At 36.8% G+C, this 23,664-nt stretch overlaps 1 protein-coding gene across 1 annotated transcript in view; it reads left to right on the top strand.

Annotated features, from left to right (window-relative positions):
* Positions 1–23,664, top strand: part of CNTN1 (contactin 1) — a 259,467-nt gene that overhangs the window by 213,232 nt on the left and 22,571 nt on the right. The window contains exons 16-20 of the mRNA XM_027682199.1: positions 1,532–1,690; positions 4,889–5,038; positions 8,507–8,577; positions 12,642–12,876; positions 17,225–17,328. Of these exons, the coding sequence (XP_027538000.1) occupies positions 1,532–1,690; positions 4,889–5,038; positions 8,507–8,577; positions 12,642–12,876; positions 17,225–17,328 (719 nt within the window). The remainder of the gene's footprint in view (positions 1–1,531; positions 1,691–4,888; positions 5,039–8,506; positions 8,578–12,641; positions 12,877–17,224; positions 17,329–23,664) is intronic.

Here is a 23,664-nt window from a genome sequence, read left to right as displayed (position 1 = left end):
GCCAAGTTTTTAAGTAGGTGCTAAGATTTGGATTACCTAATTAATATAAGCTTGGGGGTTTTAGCACAGCTTACAACGTGGTGGTATCTTTTAAAGACAAAGATCCCTTTACTCATATGTATGTACCTGCACACGCTCTTCTTAACTTTTTTAGTCTCTGAAAAATTCACCTGTGCCTGTTAATCTGCACATTTTGGCCTCTTCTGGGGACTAAAGCACAAACAACAATAAAAAAGTTACCCTTGCAAAGCAGAGATGTGGGAATAGTAGTAATTAGAAGAACATTTTTAAAAATTAAAAAGTGCATTTAGAAAAATTCAAGCATTCACTTCAGCAGAGTTTCTTTCTGTTATTATTGTTCAGAAATAAACCAGAGGAGATTTGTTGAAGAAATGTAATACTGTTTATTAGGTTTAATGTTACACCTGGAAAAAAAAGGCAAGTTTTGGGACAGAGGCCTATCTCTTCAGATCTGAAGTACAACTAACAAACTTAAGCCCACCGTGGATTGAGAATAATTGCTGTTATTTTAGCATAGCTACTTACATAGAAGACTACAAATAGTATTTAATACTTGAAAAGCATAGATATGAGACTCTGAACTAGTTTAGTACAGGCAACTTCTACCTGTAATGATTTAGCTGGGTGTTGGGAACATAGCAGTACATCATTAAGCCAACATCTGGATCTGTTCATGACTTTTTATATTGACTAGACCTATGCATTTTGAAATGAATCTTTTAAAATATCTGTCTTTTAAAGATAAAAGAAATACTCTTTAGAAATAATTTTATACGTTCTTCTTGATGATCAAGACTGAAAGGGCAGGCATGGAATGACTGTTTTGTCAAAAGTGGTTTTTTCTCTTTGAGCTTAGTGCTTCTGTTCCTTTTTGGTAGTCTTTGTGAGGTAATTCTGGTGCACAGAGGTTGTTCAATTTTACCCATGTAATTTACAAGACAGTTTTTAGTTCAATGGGTATAGTGGATCCCACATTTTGGGATTTGAAATTCTTGTGAGAAGGGCTTTGTTGAACTGTAGAGATTTCACTTAAGTTATATTAGTCTGTAGGATGTATCAGTCTGATGACGGGTCTACCACACTGAGATAATATGAAGGCCAAGAAAAATGTAAAGAGGTCTATTTGAAATTTCTTTCAAATTTTCTACAATATCAGTTACAAAATTTTCCATATAACTTGCAGTTAGGGCAATACGGCACAAGCAGAAGTGTAGGTTAAAGGTGGGCCACCAAGAGGGTCATCATCGGGTGGAATTTAAGAAGGAAGATTTTGTATACTTTTTCTGACTCTGAGTTCACTTGTTTTTGAAAAAGCACAGCAACATTTTCGAAGTACTGTCTTTTCACTTAATATCTCAATATTACTTAGGCAAGAGTCGTGGAAGTTTCATTTGGTAGTTACTAAATGCAAGAGCATCTGTCCTCCGAATCACTCTGTAGAGTATTAAAAGAACTTTCATTTTCAGAATATTCAATTTGTGAATTGAACTACTGTTTGGATTTTTTTCAGGTCCTCCAGGCCCTCCTGGAGGTATAAGAGTAGAAGAAATTAGAGACACTGCTGTAGCACTTACATGGAGTCGTGGAACAGACAATCATAGCCCTATTTCTAAATACACTATCCAGTCAAAAACTTTTCTATCTGAAGAGTGGAAAGATGCCAAAACAGGTAAGAGTGATGCCAGGAGTAATAAAGTCAATAGGTTTTTAAGTTTATTGTTAGAAAGCTTGACTAATCAGAAAATAGTCACAATGAAAGGAAACCAGGAATGCTATTAATGTCTACTGGAGGGTTTAGGAATGGGTACTGTCCTGTCAGTGCGTTGTCAACAGGTTTGTTCCCAGCACTTGGAGGGCCTGAACTGAATATCAAGAAATAGAGAAAAGAATAGACTGGAGTTGTTACCTGTTTTTTGCCTCTTTCCTTGTTGCTTGAAACATTCAACATCACCTACTAGAATTGTAAAATTTATTTACAGGTTAATTTGGATGACAGGCAGATGTCTTCACTTCTGTATTTGTTATGGAGAAAGTTAATTAAAATTGTCTATGTTTTCCTGGGAGCAGGCTAAGTTCCAGTTATATTAAAACTGGCACTCCTAGAGAAAACATAGCTAAGATTATCCTTCTAACCACTGGATGTCATCATTGTGCCACAAAATTGCAGTAAAGGAGGCACCTATCTGAGCATAGGATATGCTAGCATATTTTTTTTTTGCAAGATTTAACATAAATGCATAAATTTTAGAATATTGTTGAACTACTAACAACTTTGAATGCTTTATGAAGGATAGCATTGCCACAATTCATACGGAATTTCCACATCAATATGATTCACTATCCTACCTTAATAAATTATAACTAAAGTGCTTTTTTTTGGAATTAGGACATCACTTACTCAACATCTCTAAGTACTGAGAGAATTAATAGTTTCAGTGACTGTCTTTCTTTTAAGTTGTCACTTGAAACTACGGATGGATGTGTAAGAAATAGAATGACATATTGACCTGAAAATCTGTTACAATTTTTAGAGTAAAAAGTTAAAAATACTAGGCCTACTGCCTTAAATAATATTTTTCTTTCAGACTATGTACTATATGTAGCTCTACTGGATATAATTACCTGCATCAGCAATAATATATGACTTATATGAAAGTAGCTTGGAAAATAACACTAGAAGGTTCCCCAGTCCCTTCCTATCTCTTATATCTTTATAGCTTCTGTAGAATAGATTTCTTAGAACTTTAAAAAAATAATTAATGTAGAAATTAGAGCTGTTCAAATAGCTGATTATTTGCTTCAGTAAAATACATGCAGGAGGGAGGATCCTTTTAGACCAGCCTCTACTTTCTTTAGGATAAATTACATTTTATTTCCTATTACTTTTTTTAATTCTTAATTTAAAAAAAATTAACTATGAGAAACAAGATTGTAGGAAGATACAGCTTCCTTTTGTACTGCATGTTACTGGAACTAGAAATGTATGTGTAGGAAATAAAAGTGTTGGTTTCAGATCTTCACTTTGGTTCAGAGCAGACACTTGAAACTGTCCTCTCACATCTCAGGAAGATTCCCTATTTGCAGTGTTATAGACATGATGGGATGAGCTTCTCTGCATCTCTGAAGTTCTCTGCTTCACAGAATTATTGAGCTAGTCATTCAGACATGCATTTGAGTCTTATCGTGTAGCATGTTGAGTGGGATTCACATCTTGAGTGGGAGATTGTTGAATTCCTTTTTAAAGAAGCTAAGAGAAAAGATATAAATTATTAATTTCTGAAAAGTTGAAATTAACCATTCTAGTGTTTTCAAAATTGTTGCTTTTTCGTTTGAACAACACTGAGGAATTTTGATAAATAGATGACTCCCTCAAAAAATAGGTAAAATCACCATGGTAACCATCACTGGCACCACAGCAAGCTTTTACTTAATTGCTGGGATGCTCCCATTTTGGCTCAGAGCTCACTTTCATCTGAAAGAAGCATGATGAACAGTCCAAACTGATCTCTCATTAGCGTTTAGGCTATCAGTTAATGCTTCTAATTTTCAATGTGTGGAATGAGAAAATATACTTAGGTGTTGAAAATGTTGTGTTGTTATTACTACTGCCATTGTTCTAAATCATTCATATTGAGTTTCATAATACTGAGTGTGTTTTATGAAAGAAGTGTATTTTACTTCACAGTATGGAAATATGTATGAACGGGTTAAGTAATGAGTTGTTTACATTGATGTTGCTCTTTCCAGTTAAGGGGATCAGATTCTCACCGTGCTGTGGATTTTTAATTTGTCTGGGAATTTGTGTGACAGTAAAATTAAATTAAGAGATTGAAAGTAGTAGCCCAGGAAAAGGAATGTGAATTTATATCATACCTCAGATGGTATTGGAGGTTTGCAGTGGCTCTACTGCCTAGACAGGAATATAATTTGAGTAAGGATGAGGGAGAGTGGTGGGCAGGTAGAAAGAAAAATAGAAAGTGTTTTTCTTTCTCCTTCAGGGCCTCACTTTGGAATAAAAATGTAATGATCATTAGGAAGAGGAAAGTTGTGTCATCATCTAGTGCTTACACTGTTATGCCCAGGTTTTTTGCAGGCATTGAATTCATATTTTAATTCCAAATCAGCTGCCTTTCCAGTGCAGAATATCTCATTTCTCATCTCCCTCTGAACCCAGGACTCCAATTTGACAAACAACTCTTGGCCCATGCGATAAATGAAAATACTCTGTATTTCTAAAACTCCGGGCAGCTATAGAAACAACCCTGTTGTTTGTGAATTGCAGACAGTCATGAGTTACTCATTTTATTTATGGTAAAGAAGGTCATCTTTATGAGAATAATAAGTATTTTCACAGGAATGACGAACACTTATCCTTGTTGGGTTAGAACTAGACAGCAAGTTGTAACATGCTCACTAATAAAGTGCACCAAAGTAGGACCACATTTTATAAACCACTCTCTATCAATTGATCAAACACTACATCTAGCCCTTGTCTCTCTATATCATGAATTTTTATTTTCCCGTTTCTGCATTCCAGATTTTTCATTGCATTTGTCTGTAGGTAAAATGAAATTCTACAACTACAGTATGTAATTATGAAGGAAATCTTGTACTGCATGTACTAGTTCACACCCAGTTGAAACTTACAAGTCTATAAGGTTTATTCAAGATGTGTCATAGTTTCCAAATTCCCAATCCCTGCCATGAGTACTACTTGTAAAATATGGTATTCCTGATGTACAACATTGTTTCCTCCAGTTGGCTATGTGTAGTTGCAGAATAGTAAAAGTTTTGACAAAATCAGACAAATTGTTGATGATCTTATTGTAAAAATGCTGTTTTCTAAAGCATTTAATCCTTTTTTTAGATCCATCAGATATTGAAGGAAATATGGAATCTGCTACAGTGATCGATTTAATTCCATGGATGGAATATGAGTTCCGGATAATTGCAACAAACACTTTGGGAACAGGAGAACCCAGTATGCCATCACAGAGGATTAGAACTGAAGGCGCTCGTATGTAAACAGAAAATATCAAGTTCTTTTAATGTGTTTCCTAATTTTCACATTTTTATTAATTATTTTTTTAATTTTGGTTTTTATTTGAAAAAATCACTTCATAGGATTCAAGTCCAGAGCTGCCCATTACTATAGATTTTATTAAGCAAATATCGAACTGTCCACAGCATCAAAGCAGACAGCACAGAAACATCATGATATGGCAAATATGTCTCCATTACTGAAACAGAATCATACTGTGTCTTTCAGAGATCCCTCACTGTATCTGTCAGTCAGATTGTATGTGTATGAATGCATGCACATGTTTGGGACCTAGGTACAAGACTTCAGAAAAAACACGCATGTGTTTAACAAGGAAAATCTCCATTTCGCATTTGGTTTGTATTCTAACTAGAGAGTACATGACAGGATGTGTGTTATACTGGATAATGCCAATTTTCTGTGATTGAAGGTTTGGTCTTGTGTCTTCTTACTCCGTGTCAAAGATGTGACAGTATCCAACACAACAGACACCCTTATCAGTCTAATTGCTCAGTGTTAATAACTCAGAGCGTATTTAAGGATACACTCTAGGCTCAGGCACATCCTTTTTAAAATGAATTATCCAAAATGAGGAATTAGGTGTTATTATTCAAGATAATACATTCTGGTTTGACTGTACAAAGGAGATAACAGCAGTGTTCTAGGAGGTAACGTATCACTGCAAAAAGAGCATATCCAAAAAATCCCGTATACCACATACTAGCACCCGTGTGCAATCTAGATATATTTATAATTGTTGTCCCAGACCTTGGGATTTGAAACTAAAAATGAAAAACCAAAGTGTAAAAGTTAACTTTTGCAATTACACCTGCTAGGTCATTGCTTTGATTAGATAGTATTTTCAAGGTAAAATGTATTTCAGTTATAAATTTCAAAACATTTTTTAAAGATACATTTGGTCCATTAAATTTTTGTTCCTTAGGGAGAAAGGATATACAGATAGGTTAAATTATTCTGGATAAGGAAGGAAAAGCTACAGAACTTTAATACAAAAATAAAAGGAAATTACTGCCTAGAAAATTGAATATTGGCATCATATGTTTTATGACTCAACAGCTGTCTTTGAAGGCCCAGGAATCTAATTGAGAAGTCTACACATGCTTCTTGGAATGCCTGGTGCAAAACAGACATTTTTAAAATGTCAGAAAAGACACAGAGAGAAATAATGCTTATGGGTGGAATAGGGATAGTGTCCTGCAATTTGGAGTGTGCCACATTCATGGCATTTGTTATAGTCTCCTCCAAAATGGCATATCCTTCAGTTTTGTAGTAGGATGCAAAGCTTTTGCAAGAGGTAGGCTGTTTAGTCTGTTGTCTGATTCCCCAGGCGCAGCACCACTGTCACCTCTGGCAGAGTGTGAGACATCTTTTGGGAAACAAAGCAAAATGTTAATGTAATCTTACTAGGCATCAGTCAGCACTTCTTACCATGCCAAAATAGGGTATAAATCAGTTACAGTTTGCAGAATAACTGCACTCAAGTGTGTTTTCTGCCAGGAGCTGGAATTTGTAATGAGCAACAGTAGCATTAGGGTTGCACTGTCAATGTCAAGGTTACTACAGAAGGAGTATGCACAACTGCATGTGCATTTTCATGTAAATCTGAAAAAGGTAAATAACAAACAACCCATGTCTACGCATTGTAGTTATTTTTAACATTTTTTCTGTGTTAAACAGCATCAAACAGCGCTGTGTCATTGTTTTACTGTATGGATGACAAATAATGTCTTTTAAACTCAAAAGTTGTCAGCATCTTTCAATTTTGAAGTCTCATCTTGTAGATAACTGTAATTTCAGTAATTTTTATTAGAATGCTAAGAATGCGTGCTATGATTTCTGTTTTTAATGGTATCTGCTTGCTTCATCAATAATATTTCACAGTAATTTCTTGAAATTCAATGGATCAAGGTCTGTTTCAATGTATTTTAGCTTCTGGATGCATTAGAATAGTTGTCTAAGTATAGGTGTCTGAATTAGTAACCTGGTCTTAATGGTGAGAGAAACCCGGATTTAATGGCTGAGAGAATGAGGAAGATTCTCTTGAAAAGAGTGATTTGTAAGACATTAAACAGGTTTTTTTCTCTTCTTTGGCAGCCTATGTATCTTCTTCAACTACTTAAACATTCTAGCAACCCTCTGCTTTTAACTTAACACTAAAACTATTTACTTAAAATAGATAGGGTGACTTCAAGGTCAAGTAATAAATTCAAGTAATAAATTCAAGCTTCCTCTCAAATTGTCATATGAGTGCTTAGTCTCATTCTCCATTAATTTGTTTTCTGGAAGGCCAGAAATAAATAGCAGAAACCATGGACTGAATGCTGATTTCAGTTTGAAAGTTATTGTTATATATTTTTATCCATTCTGAAAACATTCATTCTGCTCTGCTTTGTGTTTCTCCTCAGAGAAGGCCTCAGCAAACATCTTACTTACATAATACAAGAGCACTTAGGAACAATCCCATTATGACCTTATGACATTCACTGGCTAGTGGAGAAAATGCCGAATCCTATAAGAATTTTTAACACAAAGAACATGTTAATGTAGAAAAAGCATGTAGCTAATGCATGCACACCTGAGGCATATTTAAGGCACTGTAGGTGGGGTATCATTTCCTAAGTTGCAGTGATATTTTCTTTATTCTCAGCATTGAGTGGCAGCAAATAAATACATGAACACCATAGAGTATAGCAATAGAATCATCTCAGTCAGTGCAAAGAGTCTTAAGAAATAAGAAGATAGGAATGATTTGTAGTGGAGTCCTTGAGAGTATCCTACTTTATTGCTCAGCTGTGCACTAATAATAGATCAACATATCTTATTTCATTAGCCAGAATATCAGTGTAAAATGCAATTAGTAAATTACTAAGTGTTGTGCCAGCTTTGCTTATGTACATCTACCCATTCTGAACATGCCAATCAAGAAGACATGTGCCACTAGTCTAGAACAGGATTAGGATGCCAGTGTTTCAAAGATGGATCCATGGGTTTAACCTTACACATGGCAAGTAAATCAATTGAAGTAGATGGAACTGATCACAGTGTGTTAAGGTAATTACAAGTGCAAGTCCTGTGTGCCTGAGCCCTTGGCATACCAATATTGAGGAAGCACAAGAACAATGCACAGTGCTTCTCTTAAGACCTATGAGAAACTTTCCATTCCTGAATATTCAGTTAAATATTTGTAGACAATACGGTGAAAAAGAAGAATGATTGCTAGCTATGGTTAGAACTGGCATGTTTCCTGAAGCAGTAGCTATACATTAGTCTTGGCAAGACCACAGCAATTACAGACTATCATTATTTTAATTGTGTGTGCCACGTGTGCTCATTGGCCTTGCTCGTAAAAAGAAAAGTAAATAATGATCCTTTTACTGACTGCATACTTTGGATTAATTTTTCTTGTCTCTTCTATTTCACTAGCTCCTAATGTGGCTCCTTCTGATGTCGGAGGAGGGGGTGGAAGCAATCGAGAGCTGACAATAACATGGATGGTATGTATTGCACTTGTGGAACAGCACAAAACATAAACTTCCTTGTATCCAATCTCGCTTCTCCTGATACCCATGGATGGTTTGTCACTGGGTCTTGTGAGAGCAGGATTTGTACACAATATATAGGTTTTCAGACTTTTCTCATAAAAAATACATAAAAAGGAATGAGGAAGACAATACATTAGCTGTTTATGTATTGACATTTTTAAAATATGATCTAAAACATTCTAAAACAAAGAGATTGAAACAGATACTGACTATGATAATGCATTGATGTGACTGCATTTGAAAATTCTGCATATTGTATTTTTCTTCAAGGCTTTTTTTAAGTTACAATGTGAATAGCATGCAGAATTGCTTACTACAATGAAAGTATAACATCTTAATTATGACTTTAATGGGCTGTGCACAAATTAACAGGCTTTATTTTAAAACAAGAAAATATATAACCATTCTGTGAACTAGCCTGGAGTTTTAAGGAAATTCTTGTATATTGACATTTTATAAGTTTCATTTTATGCTAACATGACTGGTAAAACAAAGCAATGTTGCCTCATAGCACAATTTAGCCATTCGTTGATACCCGGATTCTGACAATGTTCTTTTCCTCCAAGCCATTAGTTTTTCTTTAATGATTATGTATTAAGCAAAAGAAAGAACGGATAGGGGAAAAAGGTAACGTTAACCTCCAAAATAGTGGAATAAAATTTTTGAACAATTACAGTGTTAACAAAAAAGCTTTTCAGTAACCAAAGTATTTTGAAAATTCCATCTCTCTCATATAGCGTATGTATTCAGTTCATGATTTTTAAAAAAAAAAAAGTCTATTATATGTACCTATATACATAAATACTGTTTTTATTCTGGTATTGAAGCAATTTTTTTTACAATTAACCTATACTGTGGGAGAAAAAAAAATCAGCAAAGGAGAAGGGAAAAGTAACATCAAAATAAGAGTAAAGCAAAACCCAGCACAAGAAAGTATAAGGATTTATAAGCAAAGTTGTTGTGTAGGCAAAAGTAGCATGGAAGAGAGAATTGAAGTCTTCTGCAGTAGATTTGGGAAAGCTAGGGAGGAGAAATAAAATTTATAAAAAAGTCTATCGGATTCATGTCAGAGCCTCTCAGTATTCAGCAAAAACAGACTTACAGCAGCATTACGTCTAGCAAAGAAAGATGGTTAAATGTTATGCTTGAAAAAATTACCAGGTTTGTTTTGCTGTTAACCTCTCTCTTCACTGACATAAGGCTATGAGGCACATAAGGCACATTACACCATTTGTGTCTTTTGGGGAATAGTTTGTTTCATATGAAGCAGATTATTTACCTCTATGAAGAAGGCTTTTTCATATATAAAATAATGTAAAGATGTCATAATTCCAACAGCAACTTTGTTATTGTTGCATAGGAATCTCCTTATAAATGTACAAATTTTAATCTATATGCATGTGGATTCTTTTTATATCATATCTCTATGATCTTGCTGGTCATATCTCTTTGCAAAAGTTCTCAAGTATGACACAGAAACAGGCAGCCATATGTTTGAGCTAACAGATTTGGGCTTTCCTGTTTTCTTGGGTGGATTTTGGTTTGGGGTTTTTTTTTGTAGTTTGGTTTTTGTTTGTTTGTTTGCTGTGGTTTTGTTTGTTTGGTTTTGTTGTTTTTTTTTAAATTCAGTTTAAAGTATTTATTCAGTCTTACTAAGTATTTTAGCAATGAAGAAAAGCTTTATAAGTTTCCAAAAAAAGAAGGTCCACAGTTCTGTTAAAATATATTGAAAATGTTATTTCTTAGTTCCACTAACAATAGGTTAAGAAGTAGATGTGTCCTAATGGGCTTGATTCTGTTTCTGTTTATTTTTGAAGAGCAGAAGAACACATGCAATGGAGACTTGCAAAAGACCTGGGTTATTTTATTATTTCTCCACAAGTGCTGTCTTACAAAACCTTCATCAAAGTACAGAGCTACTTCTTGCATTGCATGTAAAGACCAATATCATCGCATTTTCAATATAGTGAAAAATTGGCTGTGACCAAACTAAAAAAAGAAAATTATAACCAGAAGAATAGTAACTAACACAAGACAGTATTTCCTGTACACCCAAGTAGATTTATATTCTCATTTTTTCTCTTAAATAATGTAATGCTTTTCACATCTGTTCCAAGTAGCTCATTTAGTCAGACAAAGTAAGCATGGCTATAAGTGGTTTTTTTCCAAGAATCTTCCATACTATGTCTGGCAAGTGTTTTTGAACAGAGGCTTTAGATTTACGGAGCCTGTCTGACAGACAAAAATATGACTATCTGTAAGGCTAAGATAAAGATGTATATTGATTCTCACAAATGTGCTGACATTTGCATACGCTACACTAAAGTCCTTAATTAAGAAGAGAAGAACAAAATGTATGGCAGGTTCACATGTTGCTGCCAACCCCCTTTCAGCTTTTGCTATGATTCATAAGCCCAGGTTGAATGAGACAGTCAGAGATGCAATCAAAGCTGTTCTAAATCTTGTTTTGAAAGAAGAGCTGAGGAGAGCTGGCATGCCCATTCTTCCTCATTTTTCCCGATTTGTCATTCCCTCTTCCATTTTGTTTTTCAAAGTTTTTAGTAGATACTACAAACTATTCAGCTACTTATACCTACTTATTATATGCAGCCATTGGAGGACAAGCTGCTTTTAATACTTTATTTAAGACCTTCCAGAATATAAGTTTTAAGTGCCAGTCCTGGGTTTCCAAAGTTTGCTCTGGCTGAAAGTCATTCTGAGACTAGGGGCTCATCCAGGCTGCTTACTTTGGCATATGAGAAAGAATTCTGGGTTATTTTAAGCAGCCAGATATAGTGATAGATTCAGAAGATGAGCTACACCAGAGTTTCATAAGTCGTTCCTCAGAATATCTCCACACGTAGGCTGAAGTGCTGCAGTAGCGGACAAACACCTAAGGAGAATAGTTACTCTCTGTGTCACTGCTCCAGGACCTTTGCCTCAAAATAAACTATTTATTCTCTAGGAGGTTTCCATTAGGGAAAAAGGTGATGCAGGAAGTTTATTTTCCAAGGGTGCTTCTGGTCAGCCTCCAGATGAACAGATGAATGACTTGATTTTGGCCATTTGGGTGCAGTGTCTAATACTTATGGTAAAGGCACCATGGACTGGAGGGATCACTGAAGGTATCATGGCTGGGCTTCGTGAACGAAGATTTGGGAAGGGCTCTACCCACGTTTCTTGCGAGTGCATTGGTGGCTAAAAAGGCCAATACGAGATAGGCATGTCCGGTTGCATCACTGAAGGTAGAGCTTTGGTAAATGAAGTAAAATTTATTATAGCAGATTGTCTTCCATAATTTTATATTTTCCAATATTTCTAGGTATAGGAAATCAGCCACAGTTTTAAGAAATAGTTTGAATGGGTACCTTTAATGCTCATGCTGAAAGTGGGAATCATTTCACTGAAAGATTCACCAGTTAGAAGCTATGTAGATAGTCTAATTCAGCAAATGGATCCCCTCCATCATCAGTGAAAAGTGGTAGGATGAGTCATTCTTTGCATATGTCCATCTTTCTTCACCAGCTGTGCCAGTTGCCTAGGTGATGAACTTTGGATAAATTAAAATAATTTCAGCCAGCCACATAAATTTTCTCTTCACTCTTTCTCTTTCACAAAAATATCTATCTCCACACATATACATGGACTCAAATACTGGCTTAGTGAGTGTGTCATTGTTACATATCCACTGTCCCTTTAGTCTTTTTTGCTAGCTACAACTGTTTTATTACACAATGATTCTTGGTTTCTTTCTGTGGGAGGTAACATGATGTGTGTTACACTGAGTTCAGATGAGGAACAAGGTCTTAAAATGTTTTAGTAGCAAATATGCTAATACTGCAGGTCTATTTTTGAAGGGGGTGGGGGCAAGCCACAGAAGGAAACCAGGGCAAAATGGAAGTTTCGTTCAGTGTTCTTACAATTGTATCAATACTTTCTGCATTATTTATATTCTGTTCTAGACCTCTTTGTTTAGCTGGCTACAAAAATTAATGGTTTATCTTTTGCCTTTTCAGCCTTTGTCAAGAGAATACCACTACGGCAATAACTTTGGTTATATAGTGGCTTTCAAGCCATTTGGTGAGAAAGAATGGAGAAGAGTTACAGTTACTAATCCTGAAATTGGCCGATATGTCCACAAGGATGAATCAATGCCACCTTCAACTCAGTATCAAGTAAAAGTGAAAGCTTTTAACAACAAAGGGGATGGACCATTCAGTCTCACTGCAGTCATTTATTCAGCACAAGATGGTGAGTAAAGGTTCCAAATAAGTTTTACACTGAGGGTCCAGATCAGCACTACCAACATCAATAGAGAGAACCTGATCCTTGACACTGATTTGCATAGCAGCATACTTCTTCAGTGGGGGGGTATATTTTTGCTCACACAAAACACTTGCCATTGTTCTGAATAGCCAGTTTCAGTCTGCTTTATATGGTATGCACATCACTTGGTTGTACTTGCTGTCAATGGGCAATTCAGAATGTCAGAGGCATTCAAAATTCTTCACACAGCCATTAAAAGATTTAAGAATATAGAAAAAGGAATTCTGATCTTCATATTGGTCGCCTAAAACATTTACATCTTTACCCAGCAATGTCTCTGGACACAAGAGTCCAAACCTTACCAGTAGTGCTTAATATATGTATTTGACATATGTGTACTTTTTTTCTTCTTAACAGACCACACTAAAGCCTGTTATTCTAGTAGATCAGTATCAGAATTTAGCCCAGAATTGGGAAGGAATGATAGCTCATTTGTACCTAGTTAAATTTCCAGCATGTTTGTGGTCTAATATAAATTATCCCTGTCCCATTCTTTATTCTGGTTTGCATGTTAGAGCTATCAAGTGAATAATTTAGTGGAAACCTTTTTGACATTCCACTATAATATTTTTCTTAATTATTACTAGAATTATTTCACATGCTGTGATCTTTAGAAATGAAGTTTAAATGACTTTACAAACTTAGCAGAAGAAAGTGCTAGAAGAAAGTTTACCTTAAATCAGAAGAAATATATACAACATCCTTAATTGCAACATCATTGCTCAAATCTGTTCTAAAAAAATACAGTTTATTAATTTCTGCCAGAAACCCAAAGAATTGCTTGTATTTTTCTTTCCATAGAGCAAAATCTCCTTCACAAAGTCAACAGATATATACCAAAGAGGGATATGATAACAGGGCCACACTCTCACACTTCTGATTCTGCTCTTTATTCTGTATACTTTATGGAAGATTTATGTTCATGATTCCCATTAGCACTAATGGGAACTTTGCACACAAATTGGCCACACACAAAGAAAAGATAAAATAGTATCAGGCTAGCAACACTTAGCTGTCTGACAAGGCTGATACTAATCTTTTTTCTCTTAAAAGTGTACCTTAGGAAATAATCTTCAACAGTTGCTGCAGCAACACAAAGGTTTTTGCAATTGTATAAATGTGTTAGTATGCGGCTATAGTGTAATAAAAGCAATATCTGCCAAATAACACTTCAGTATCCATCTTTTCTCAGAGACTTGCCTATCGACAGCTGACTGATAAACTCCCATGTATTTGTTAGGACTATACTAACCATATCAGAGATGACAAGTGTTTGTATAGCTCTCTAGGTTCAGGGACATGGTAGAGTCTAGTAGCTCCAAAAGACAGAGGAAAAGCAAATGTGCAGTAGTGCCACCTTCCAGATAAAGAAGGCACTTAAGTGGCTGCTGATGTTCTAACATAGACTTTAGCAAAGTCTGACGAAAACATTTATGCTTAAATGATGCCAGATGCAGACAGCAAAAGGAATAGAAGCTCAATGAGCTTACTTCATTGATTTCAAGCACAAGAGTCCAAACCTTACCAGTAGTACTTACAGCTCCTGTGTGGAGCTGGGACCCTGATCATGGCCCATATCAAATCCAGGAGCCGCAGGACAGGTTAGAAGGAATTTTTCCCATAGATGTAACAGAAGTTACTCGAAAGAGCATTCTGCAGAGTTTTCTCCTGGCATTAGGGCTTGAACAAAATCACCTCCATACCTTGTAGTGTGCTAACTGGCTGCCAGCCTGAACTTTGTATAGTTATGCTTAGGAGATAATTGTGTGATGACCACTATGTTTTCAGTGAAGAGAACATATTGTGAAGCCCACAATTCCTTCTTTTATTGGTGGAATTACTGAAAATTAGAAGGCTATGTAAAAGCAACTGATGTCATCTTTCTGGCTCGGAAGACACTGCAAAATATTTATAGAATGTAAATGCCGAATAGAGATATAAATTGCTTGGAGCTCATAAACAAGCATAAGCAAATGAAATAGTCTAAACATTATATTAGTATTGTGTCAGCAAAATCCCTGGCATCTGAAGCTTTTCAAAGTGAAATATTTTGGAAAATTCTGTAATTGATACGATAGAGAGGAGTCTGAAAATGATTTGGGAATAGATTAGATGATCTCAACTATTCCACCTGTACTTCTGTACCTCTAAATCAGCAAATGATATTATTACTGTTAGACAACACAGCTTCTCAAAGGTATTAGGGAGATCTTAAAGCAGTATGGTCATACGATATTCCACACAGGTATTTATAAATCATCATCATGGCCAGGCTTCGCGAACGAAGATTTGGGAAAGGTCTCTACCCACGTTTGCTACAAGCGCACTGGTGGCTAAAAAGGCCAATACGAGACAGGCATGTCCAGTTGCAAAAGGCACAGCGAAAAGACTCCTTAGGTGGTAAATTCTGCAGAGCATGATTCTTTCTGCGTTGTCTTTTCTCCTCAAGGGTGGTCCTGCATGCTTTCTCAAAAGCATCAGCAGCGTTATAGATGGTGTGTCCCCAGACCTCCCAATTGGAGGCCAGAGTATACCAGTTATGATGATCAATATGGCCGAGGCTGAGATGTTGTTTCAAGAAGTCCTTGTATCCTCTCCTTGGGGCTCGTCTCATGCCGAGTGGCAAGTTCATCATGAAGCAAGATCTTAGGGAGGCGATGGTCCTTCATCCTTGAGACGTGTCCTGCCCAGCGCAGCTGTGTTCTCGGTAACATGGCTTCAATACTTGTGACTGCTGCTTGTTCTAGAACAGATGTATTAGTCACATAATCTGACCAGTGATTTTTAGGTGAGACACAGTATGCGCTGAACTGAACCCACCCTTTAATCCTAAGGTTCATCTGCCAGGGCCGAGCAAGCTTGGACGGTGGCAGCAAGGTCCTCAGGACGTAGGTTTAATTAGAGTGACCTTCTCTTAGATGGATGGCCTTAAGGGCTGATCGAGCTCCATCTGCCTGGGTTTAGAGTTGTCCTTCTCTTCATTTATAAATATACATACATACATAAATATAGTGACAATTTTTCCACTAAGTTGTGTATTTTACAATAGATCTACATCTGTCTAGTTATAACTGTTGGCAGCGTTATTAACTTTAGTGACTAGGGAATTTCTGTGTTCCCATGTGTTCTCAGCCAAGTTCCATGTCTGACAACTACTAGTCATACCTGCCATTGCTAGTAGTGAGTAATGATTGCTGGTAATGAGTGCACAGGCCTCTTGCTTATCTAAATTCCTGTCATTGTGAAAACAATTTTGCAATAATGTATAATTTTTTAATTAGACATTTGCATTATTAACAGCCATTGAAAGACAATTATGAAAGGTAACTTTGCATATAAGATTATTTAGTTACCTAGGATACTTTTCATGAGAGATGTAACTGATTTTTTTCTTAACAGTGGCTGTTTTGATGCATAGTTGACTGGATGCCCAGTTGGAAGATTAAGTATATGAAAGCTTTTCTCAGCTAGGGCTGCCATGCCCATCTGTTGCAACTTGTTTCAAAAGATTTGTGACAGAGAACTGCTCTTAGCTTGGAAAACTCTTAGACATTGCTAAGTTTATGCCTTTTTAAATTCCTTATCTTACTTAAAATGTAAGCAAGCAGTGAAATAACAGCTTCTTATAATGAAACTAGAACTTAATATTCTAGATTCTAGGCCCTGAATAAAGGTGTATCACATTATAATGGTCTGTGCTGTGCATTGGCTGCTGTCCAGAACTAAAAACACAAACAAAATCTACTGTGTGATGTATGCCTGATAGAAGGGTGCTTTGGATCATTTCACACTTATGTTCAAGTTTCTGTCTGCGACTGGACAGCATTATATCTAGTATCTGCGCTCATAAAAAGTTTGCATCATCATGATTAGGTGACATACATCAGTATTTGTGTGTAACTAACTTAAAAAATCTGATGTATGTAATCTGGGATCTGCTGTCCCATTTAGTAAAAGATCACTGGATGCTTCATTCTATTTACCAAAGCCTGTTTTCAGTTCACACTAATTTCATCATGGAATCTGTTGAAGCATAAAAATTCATAATCTGAGCCAAGCAACAGGATCATTGCTTTGTTTTTATAGAGTCATTTTCCATACAGATCATCACTGGATTTGAAGTTTACTCAAGTAAAACCAGATTAAAGACTAACACTTAGCTCACTGATACCAAGAAAATAATATAAAATACTGAAGTGAGAAGAGCCCCAGTAAGCAAGTATAACAATTCACAGGATCAGATTGGATATTTAACATATGTTTCATCTTCCAGCTCCAACTGAAATACCTACAGATGTGAGTGTAAAAGTTTTGTCATCTTCTGAAATGTCTGTTTCTTGGCACCATGTTTCTGATAAATCTGTGGAAGGATATCAGGTGAGTTTAGAAGTGATACTGTATATCTTATTAATTTCGTTTCTGTAGTTAAATCCAAGAATAATTCCTACTCTAGCATTCTGTCTCTTAGGTTTCTTTAATTGGTGTTTTCTGTGCAGATTTTGCATTCTGAGAAGCAGATTATTTTTGGTGTTATGTACTTCATTACTAAAACATATTAAGAAATGTGTGTTCTCACTGTTCAACTGGTATAGGGTACCATTATTTCATAAAAGAATCTTGTCTATGTTATGTAATTGAATGCCCATCTCTAACTTCTCAAAACATATTGAAATTAAATTCTGGGTGTAATTGTCAACACATACATAAAATTGGAAATAAATGATGGCCCACTTAAATTATCAGCAGTTATTAATTTCACCCACAAACCCTATAGTAAGTGGGACTACATGACAAGTGCCCAGAATCCAGTATAACATGGACACTGCTATTGTGCAAGACGGTAATGTTTTCTTCATTGTTTTTATTCTCCACCTCAAAAAGGGCTTCAGGGCATGTTTATCTGGTCCATCTAAGTGGTACTACTGGTAAAAATTGTTCTTGTCCTTCTACAGAGATGACGACTGCAGGGTAGGTGCAACCAGAAATGGCCACGTAGTAGGAACCCAGTTTTAAGTTAGTAGTACTTGGTTTCATGTTTCCTGATCTCTGTTTCTGTCTCCATGAGATTTATGTAATACTTTTGGAATACGTAACAAGATTATAGAGAAGACCTCTATAGGAACTGGCATATAGTGTCCCATGTAAAGCTTGATTTTATACAGTACAGACATTAGGTTTAAAACTTACGACCAGAGGACACTGAGGTTTGAAATTAAGACACTAATATCATTGTTAACTTGTAATTTACTAAAGTAGCCCACTGTTTTAGTGTTTCGTAAGGATTGCTCTTCTAGAATAGGATAGACTAATTGATGGTCATAGCTGAGAGCTGGGTGGAGTGCTCAAATATGTGAGCTCAACAGAGACAGCCCTGTAGCAACAGCCCTGTGCACTCCTGAGCTGGACAGTCTGCACAGAAATTGGGCTTGAAGCCTGCACACCCAGAATAACCAGAACACACACTCAGCAGGCACACACTGGCAGACCTGTGGGAATGTGGAGAGAGCTGGGAGAGTTGGGATTACAGCTGTGATAGATCATGATAGTGGATTTTGAGAGTTGTAGTAGGGAATGGGGTAGGAAGGCAAGAGGGTTAAGGATAAATGGGGAAAGAACATGGTGGGAGGCCATCCCCGTAGGCAACCCACATTTGGCCATTTTTTTTTAAATTGTACCTTTTTTTACATAAAGCCATGTGAGTTGCTGACAGGGGACATGAAGGGAGGGGAGAGGATTCAGTCAGAAAGACCAGAATGCATGGAACAGTTGATACGAAAAAAAAGGAAAAACATCAGAAAAAAATGTAGAAGATCTTTTGACTAGAAAGAGAATAACTTGTAAAGAAATGTGCTCACTAAGGTGTTAATTCAAAGATCTTCTTCCCCTGAGCAATCACCAGTCTCATTATAGTAAGAGATGAAAGCAGTAGAAGGCAAGCCTGTGCTTCTCCACTGAAAATGAAAAGAAATTCCTATGTTCTCCCATCAGTCCTGAAGGAGCTGTAGGACACGCCAAAAATAGAGAGGGCTGTTCTGGAAGGTCAGGGCCGCCGATAGCTTTTGTGATGTTCACAGAATATGCCGAGTTGGAAGGAACCCATAGGAATCATCGAGTCCAACTCCTGGCCCTGCACAGAACGGTCTCCAAGAGTCAGACCATGCGCCCAGCCACCCTCTGTGTGAAGAACCTCTTTCTGTATCCAACCTAAACCTCCCCCGACACAAATTCAGGTCATTCCCTCAGGTCCTGTCACTGGTCACCACAGAGAACAGATCAGTACCTGCCCCTCCACTTCCCCTGACGAGGAAGTTGTAAACTGCAATGAGGTCTCTCCTCTTCTCCAGGCTGAACAGACCAAGTGACCTCAGCCACTCCTCATACAGCTTCCCCTTAAGGCCCTTAAATATCTTCATTGCCCTCCTTTGGACATTCTGTAATAGCATTGCAATACAAGCTGTGGTGGAAGGAGCACTTAAACTGCATTTATAAAATTCCAGTGACTATCTCTGGAAGATTCTGTGTATATTGACATCAGTAAGTATTACAATAGTTATTTTTTTAATTACTGCTCAGGTTAACAAAAAACACCACTCACCAGAACACCTCAGTTTCTTTCTGGTCTTTATTATTACCTGAAGATTGCATAATTGACTTTTTGAATGCTAGAGTTTACGAGGTGGGAGTACCCTGAGCAAAGTACCTGAAGGTATTTCACCTGTGAGACAACACTTCTCACACCAGGAAGAGTCAGATTTTCTTGACACTAACGCATACTGTCAGGATGACTGCCCTCATGGTGGTGAGTGTGAGCTGATACATTTTGCCATTACAGAGGAGTATCCTCAGCTCACACTTAAAAAAGAGATAAAGTATGAAAACTATCTCCATCCATATAAAGATTTTAAGATTTATGAGTTTTTACAATAGCCTGCTAAAATAAAAGCCACAGCTCTTCAGTGCATGCAGTACCAGAGACACTATCCGTATTTCCTGCTGCTTCTATGCAATAGATATAGGCTTATTTTATTAAACAAAGTTATCGCTACTCACCATCATTGTCTCTTGTTGACTGAAATATGCTATTAGCATTCTTTCTTAATGTGAGTAAAGTCTATTTTTATGTCCTTCCAATGTAAAACTTTCATGAGTATGGGAGCTGTTGTTTCATGATGCAGAAACAGCTTCTGATGTATTTCAGTATATTAAAGCTTGAATAGAGGAGAGGACCATGAAAGACAGTTTTTTCCCCGATGTCAGCAGAGGGCTGCACCAATTCATGATGGCTAAGGCATTCCTTCACAGAGATCACTATTGGCTTATTTCCCACAAATACTTTAGAGCTCTGGTTAAATACCCTTCTGTGTCCTCCGGAGACTGATTGCCTAACAAAGTAAATGCAGAGCACCAGGAAAAAGCAGACTGTCTGGGGCTACTATCTAAGCTATTTAACAAAAAGGGAGAGGGGCTACTCATTTAAATGGGGAAATGTGACTTCTTGAAGCAATGGGGCATTTGATTCTAGATATCATTTCCCCAAAGGCAAGAAAGTGAAAGACAATTCCAAGTTATTTCAAGACAATTTGAAATTATTTAAATATAAAGTAAGAAATGTAGGAATAGTATGAAGAAGTCTCTGGGTGCATTCCTCCCATTGTGGGGTTCCATTTCCGAAGGCTTGAGGTGGATAGGGAAGGGGTTACTCCAGCTCCAGGGGTTTCTTCAGGGTCCTGGACGCATGGAGGGGTTAGGTGCTCACCCCTCCCCCCACCCACACGGTCCCATGGCAGCCACAGACAGCACACGGGACTTGGAGAGGAGGCGAGAGAGCATTTTTTGATTAGGCAGTTACATTTATAGGGTTTTGGAGGATTCACAGAGTGACCAATTACGGGGTCAGGGGGCTTACAGGATACCCAATCGCAGGAAGGGGTTAAAAGGTCCAATGAGAAGACTTCTTGATATCTTCTCAGGACATTCCTGAGACAGAGATAAGAACTGGCCATGGGGGATTTTGGGAAGAAGAAAGCACGAGCCAGCACAGGGACCACAAAAAGCCATTTTGAAACACACTCAAACCACAGCTTCACATACAAGGTAGATTCACCGCTACAGAAGTCAGTACTTTTTCTTAGCTGTTAGGGAAGTAATCTTCATCTTTTTTCTTTTCCAAATATGTAAATATGACTATGTATTAAATATGACTGTGTATTAAAGAAGAACTTTCTATGTGCATGACACAGCTCACACACTATAGGAGTAAAGTCTACGACATTGCAGCCAAGAACAATAGTATTAGGGATTTAAATTTAATTTAATGTTTAAATTATATTACTTCTGCCTGAAATGTATTATGCTCTCAGTGAAGCAATTTATATTTTCATTCATTGTTCTCTCTTGTCTTGCTTGATGCTGTATGTTACTTGTATATTACACCCTTAGCATCACTGTAATGCAAAAGAACATTAGGATTGTAAAAAGCTTTGCAAGTCAGAGGAATTTGAAGGCTTCCAATGTATGCCACATGACTAATAAAAGTTTCACATAAAGTGTGTTTTCCATCTTTAGGTAAAGCAGGTACTTAATTAACATAATAGATCATACTAAAAGGTACTTAATTAGTCTTCAGTGGACAGTTAATATCAACAACAAAGCTACCATTGGTCCTGTCATGGTTAATAAACTTTCGGCCACCTAGAACTTTGGAGACACCCCCTTGCTGAAGGCTAGAAACTTGTTTGAACTTGGAGACGGAGATAGACATGATGTCCTTTAGCTCCTGATGTACTCAACCACTCAAACTTGAGTCAGCCAATTATATTTTACAGGTTATGGTGTACAGCTGGTTACATTCAACAACAGCAGCTTATCTACAACAGGTTGTTAATTATGTAAAAGAAATTCTGGTTTTAAGATCATAATCAGACCTTCAGCTGAAATGACTGTGACAGTTTCAGATCCGTGCCAGTTTGAAACCATTCATCAAGCTGGAGAAGCCTGCACGATGGATTGGATGCACAGTCCTCACTCATTTGGGGCAAAGGCTGTTGACTCAGGAAAATAGCCACCTTTATAAGTGGGAATTTCATGAGTGTGAGTGCCTAAATTACAGTACACTGATGTTTAGGATGCTAGTGGATTAAAATTCCAAAGCAGTATGCAGGACATACATTTATAAAACTAAAAATTACTCGTTTGTACCTGAAAGTCAGGTATACATGCTGAATTCAAAAAGCAAAGCCAGTTTGGTCTGCAGATACAACGTGATTCTCTGTGCACCGTGAAAGAGTGACAAAAGCCATGAAGATGTTGTCACGTTTATAATAATCAGAGTATGAGGAACTTGTAGCACTGGTGGGAAAGACTGAGGCAACAAATAATGACAAGAAACCAACTACAAGAAGTATTTAGATGAGAGTAACCTCTGAGTAGTGATACTGGATGTTCTCATTTTCAAAGACATTTGAAGCAGGTGAAGAGAAATCCCCTACTAAATCACCTACTGCCTCTCTCCTCATTCAGACACAGCAAAAGGTAAAATAAAGAAATATTTGTATTAAATATTGTAATTTAAATGTGAACAGAGGAAAATAAAGCCTCACCAAACGAGGATTGTACCCATAACTTGTAAAGAGGAGAACTGTGATATTAACATCTTGACAAACTGTCAGCTCTTCTAACCTGTTCCTTAAAGGAAGGTTCCAAGGGCAACTAATGTCAGCAGAATGGAAGATTAAAGCATTTGCTATTTAAAAGGAAAAATGACAGGATACCTAATGTCACCAGTAAAATCTTACAAAGCAAGATTTTTCCTAGAGCCTGAATTTACCAACAACATTAACTTACTTCTAAAAAATTTTAAAAGTCTGTCATGTAGCATACTCAAAAGTCATTATGAAGATAGGCAGAAGCTGAGCCAAAATGCTTAGAATTAAAATGCTCAAACCCAAAATGTAATGGGCATGGCTTTCCACTCTTTCAGGTTGGTGCAGTAATTTAGTCTCATGTAAATGGTTATAAACCAGACAAAACCCAGAGACTGACAGTGTTCCACTCTCATTTGCATCTCACAAGGCCATACAGAATAAGACTGTGTATGTGATGGAATGGCATCACTCCATAGGAATTACTCTGTTTTAAAGTGGTGCTTTGCAATGCGTAATGAATTAAAAAAGGATGGAATAAGTTCTTGGGGATAAAAAAAACTCACAGAATTTCTATGTACTCTTAATTGCCTTTGGATTTTAAGATGTTTCAAGTTTAAGCATTTTCAGGTTCTTTTTCACCTACTTTGACAAATGTCATATTGTACTATGAAATCTGATTGAATTTAGTCAAAGAACTTGAGAAAATTTGTTAAAGTACATGTATCCAGACCTACACATACAGCTAACATGACTGAATACTGTGCATTCCCTAGATAGAAGTACAAGAGGGCTAAATTTCTAAGACATTCTAAACAAAATACTCTGAAAACATTTGCAGAGTTTAGTCTCTCCTAGTGTAGGAAAACAATATTAAAGTCCAGAGTAAAATGTGCAAACAAAAGAGCAAGAAGAAAATAGTCTTGTTCTCTGAAGGCGTTATCCGTCTCCCAGACTTCTAGTGACTTAGCTAAGAACAAGTTAGACCACTGTGAGAAAAGTTTTCATAATAAAATCTGCATTTGTTTCTGTTTCTTTATGCGTATACACAACTTGGTTAAAATTGCAGCCT

The sequence above is a fragment of the Neopelma chrysocephalum genome, unplaced genomic scaffold (genome assembly GCF_003984885.1).
Source record: "Neopelma chrysocephalum unplaced genomic scaffold, ASM398488v2 Primary Assembly neopelma1_62, whole genome shotgun sequence".
Taxonomy (NCBI): domain Eukaryota; kingdom Metazoa; phylum Chordata; class Aves; order Passeriformes; family Pipridae; genus Neopelma; species Neopelma chrysocephalum.
This window is presented reverse-complemented; position numbering and strand designations above follow the sequence as displayed.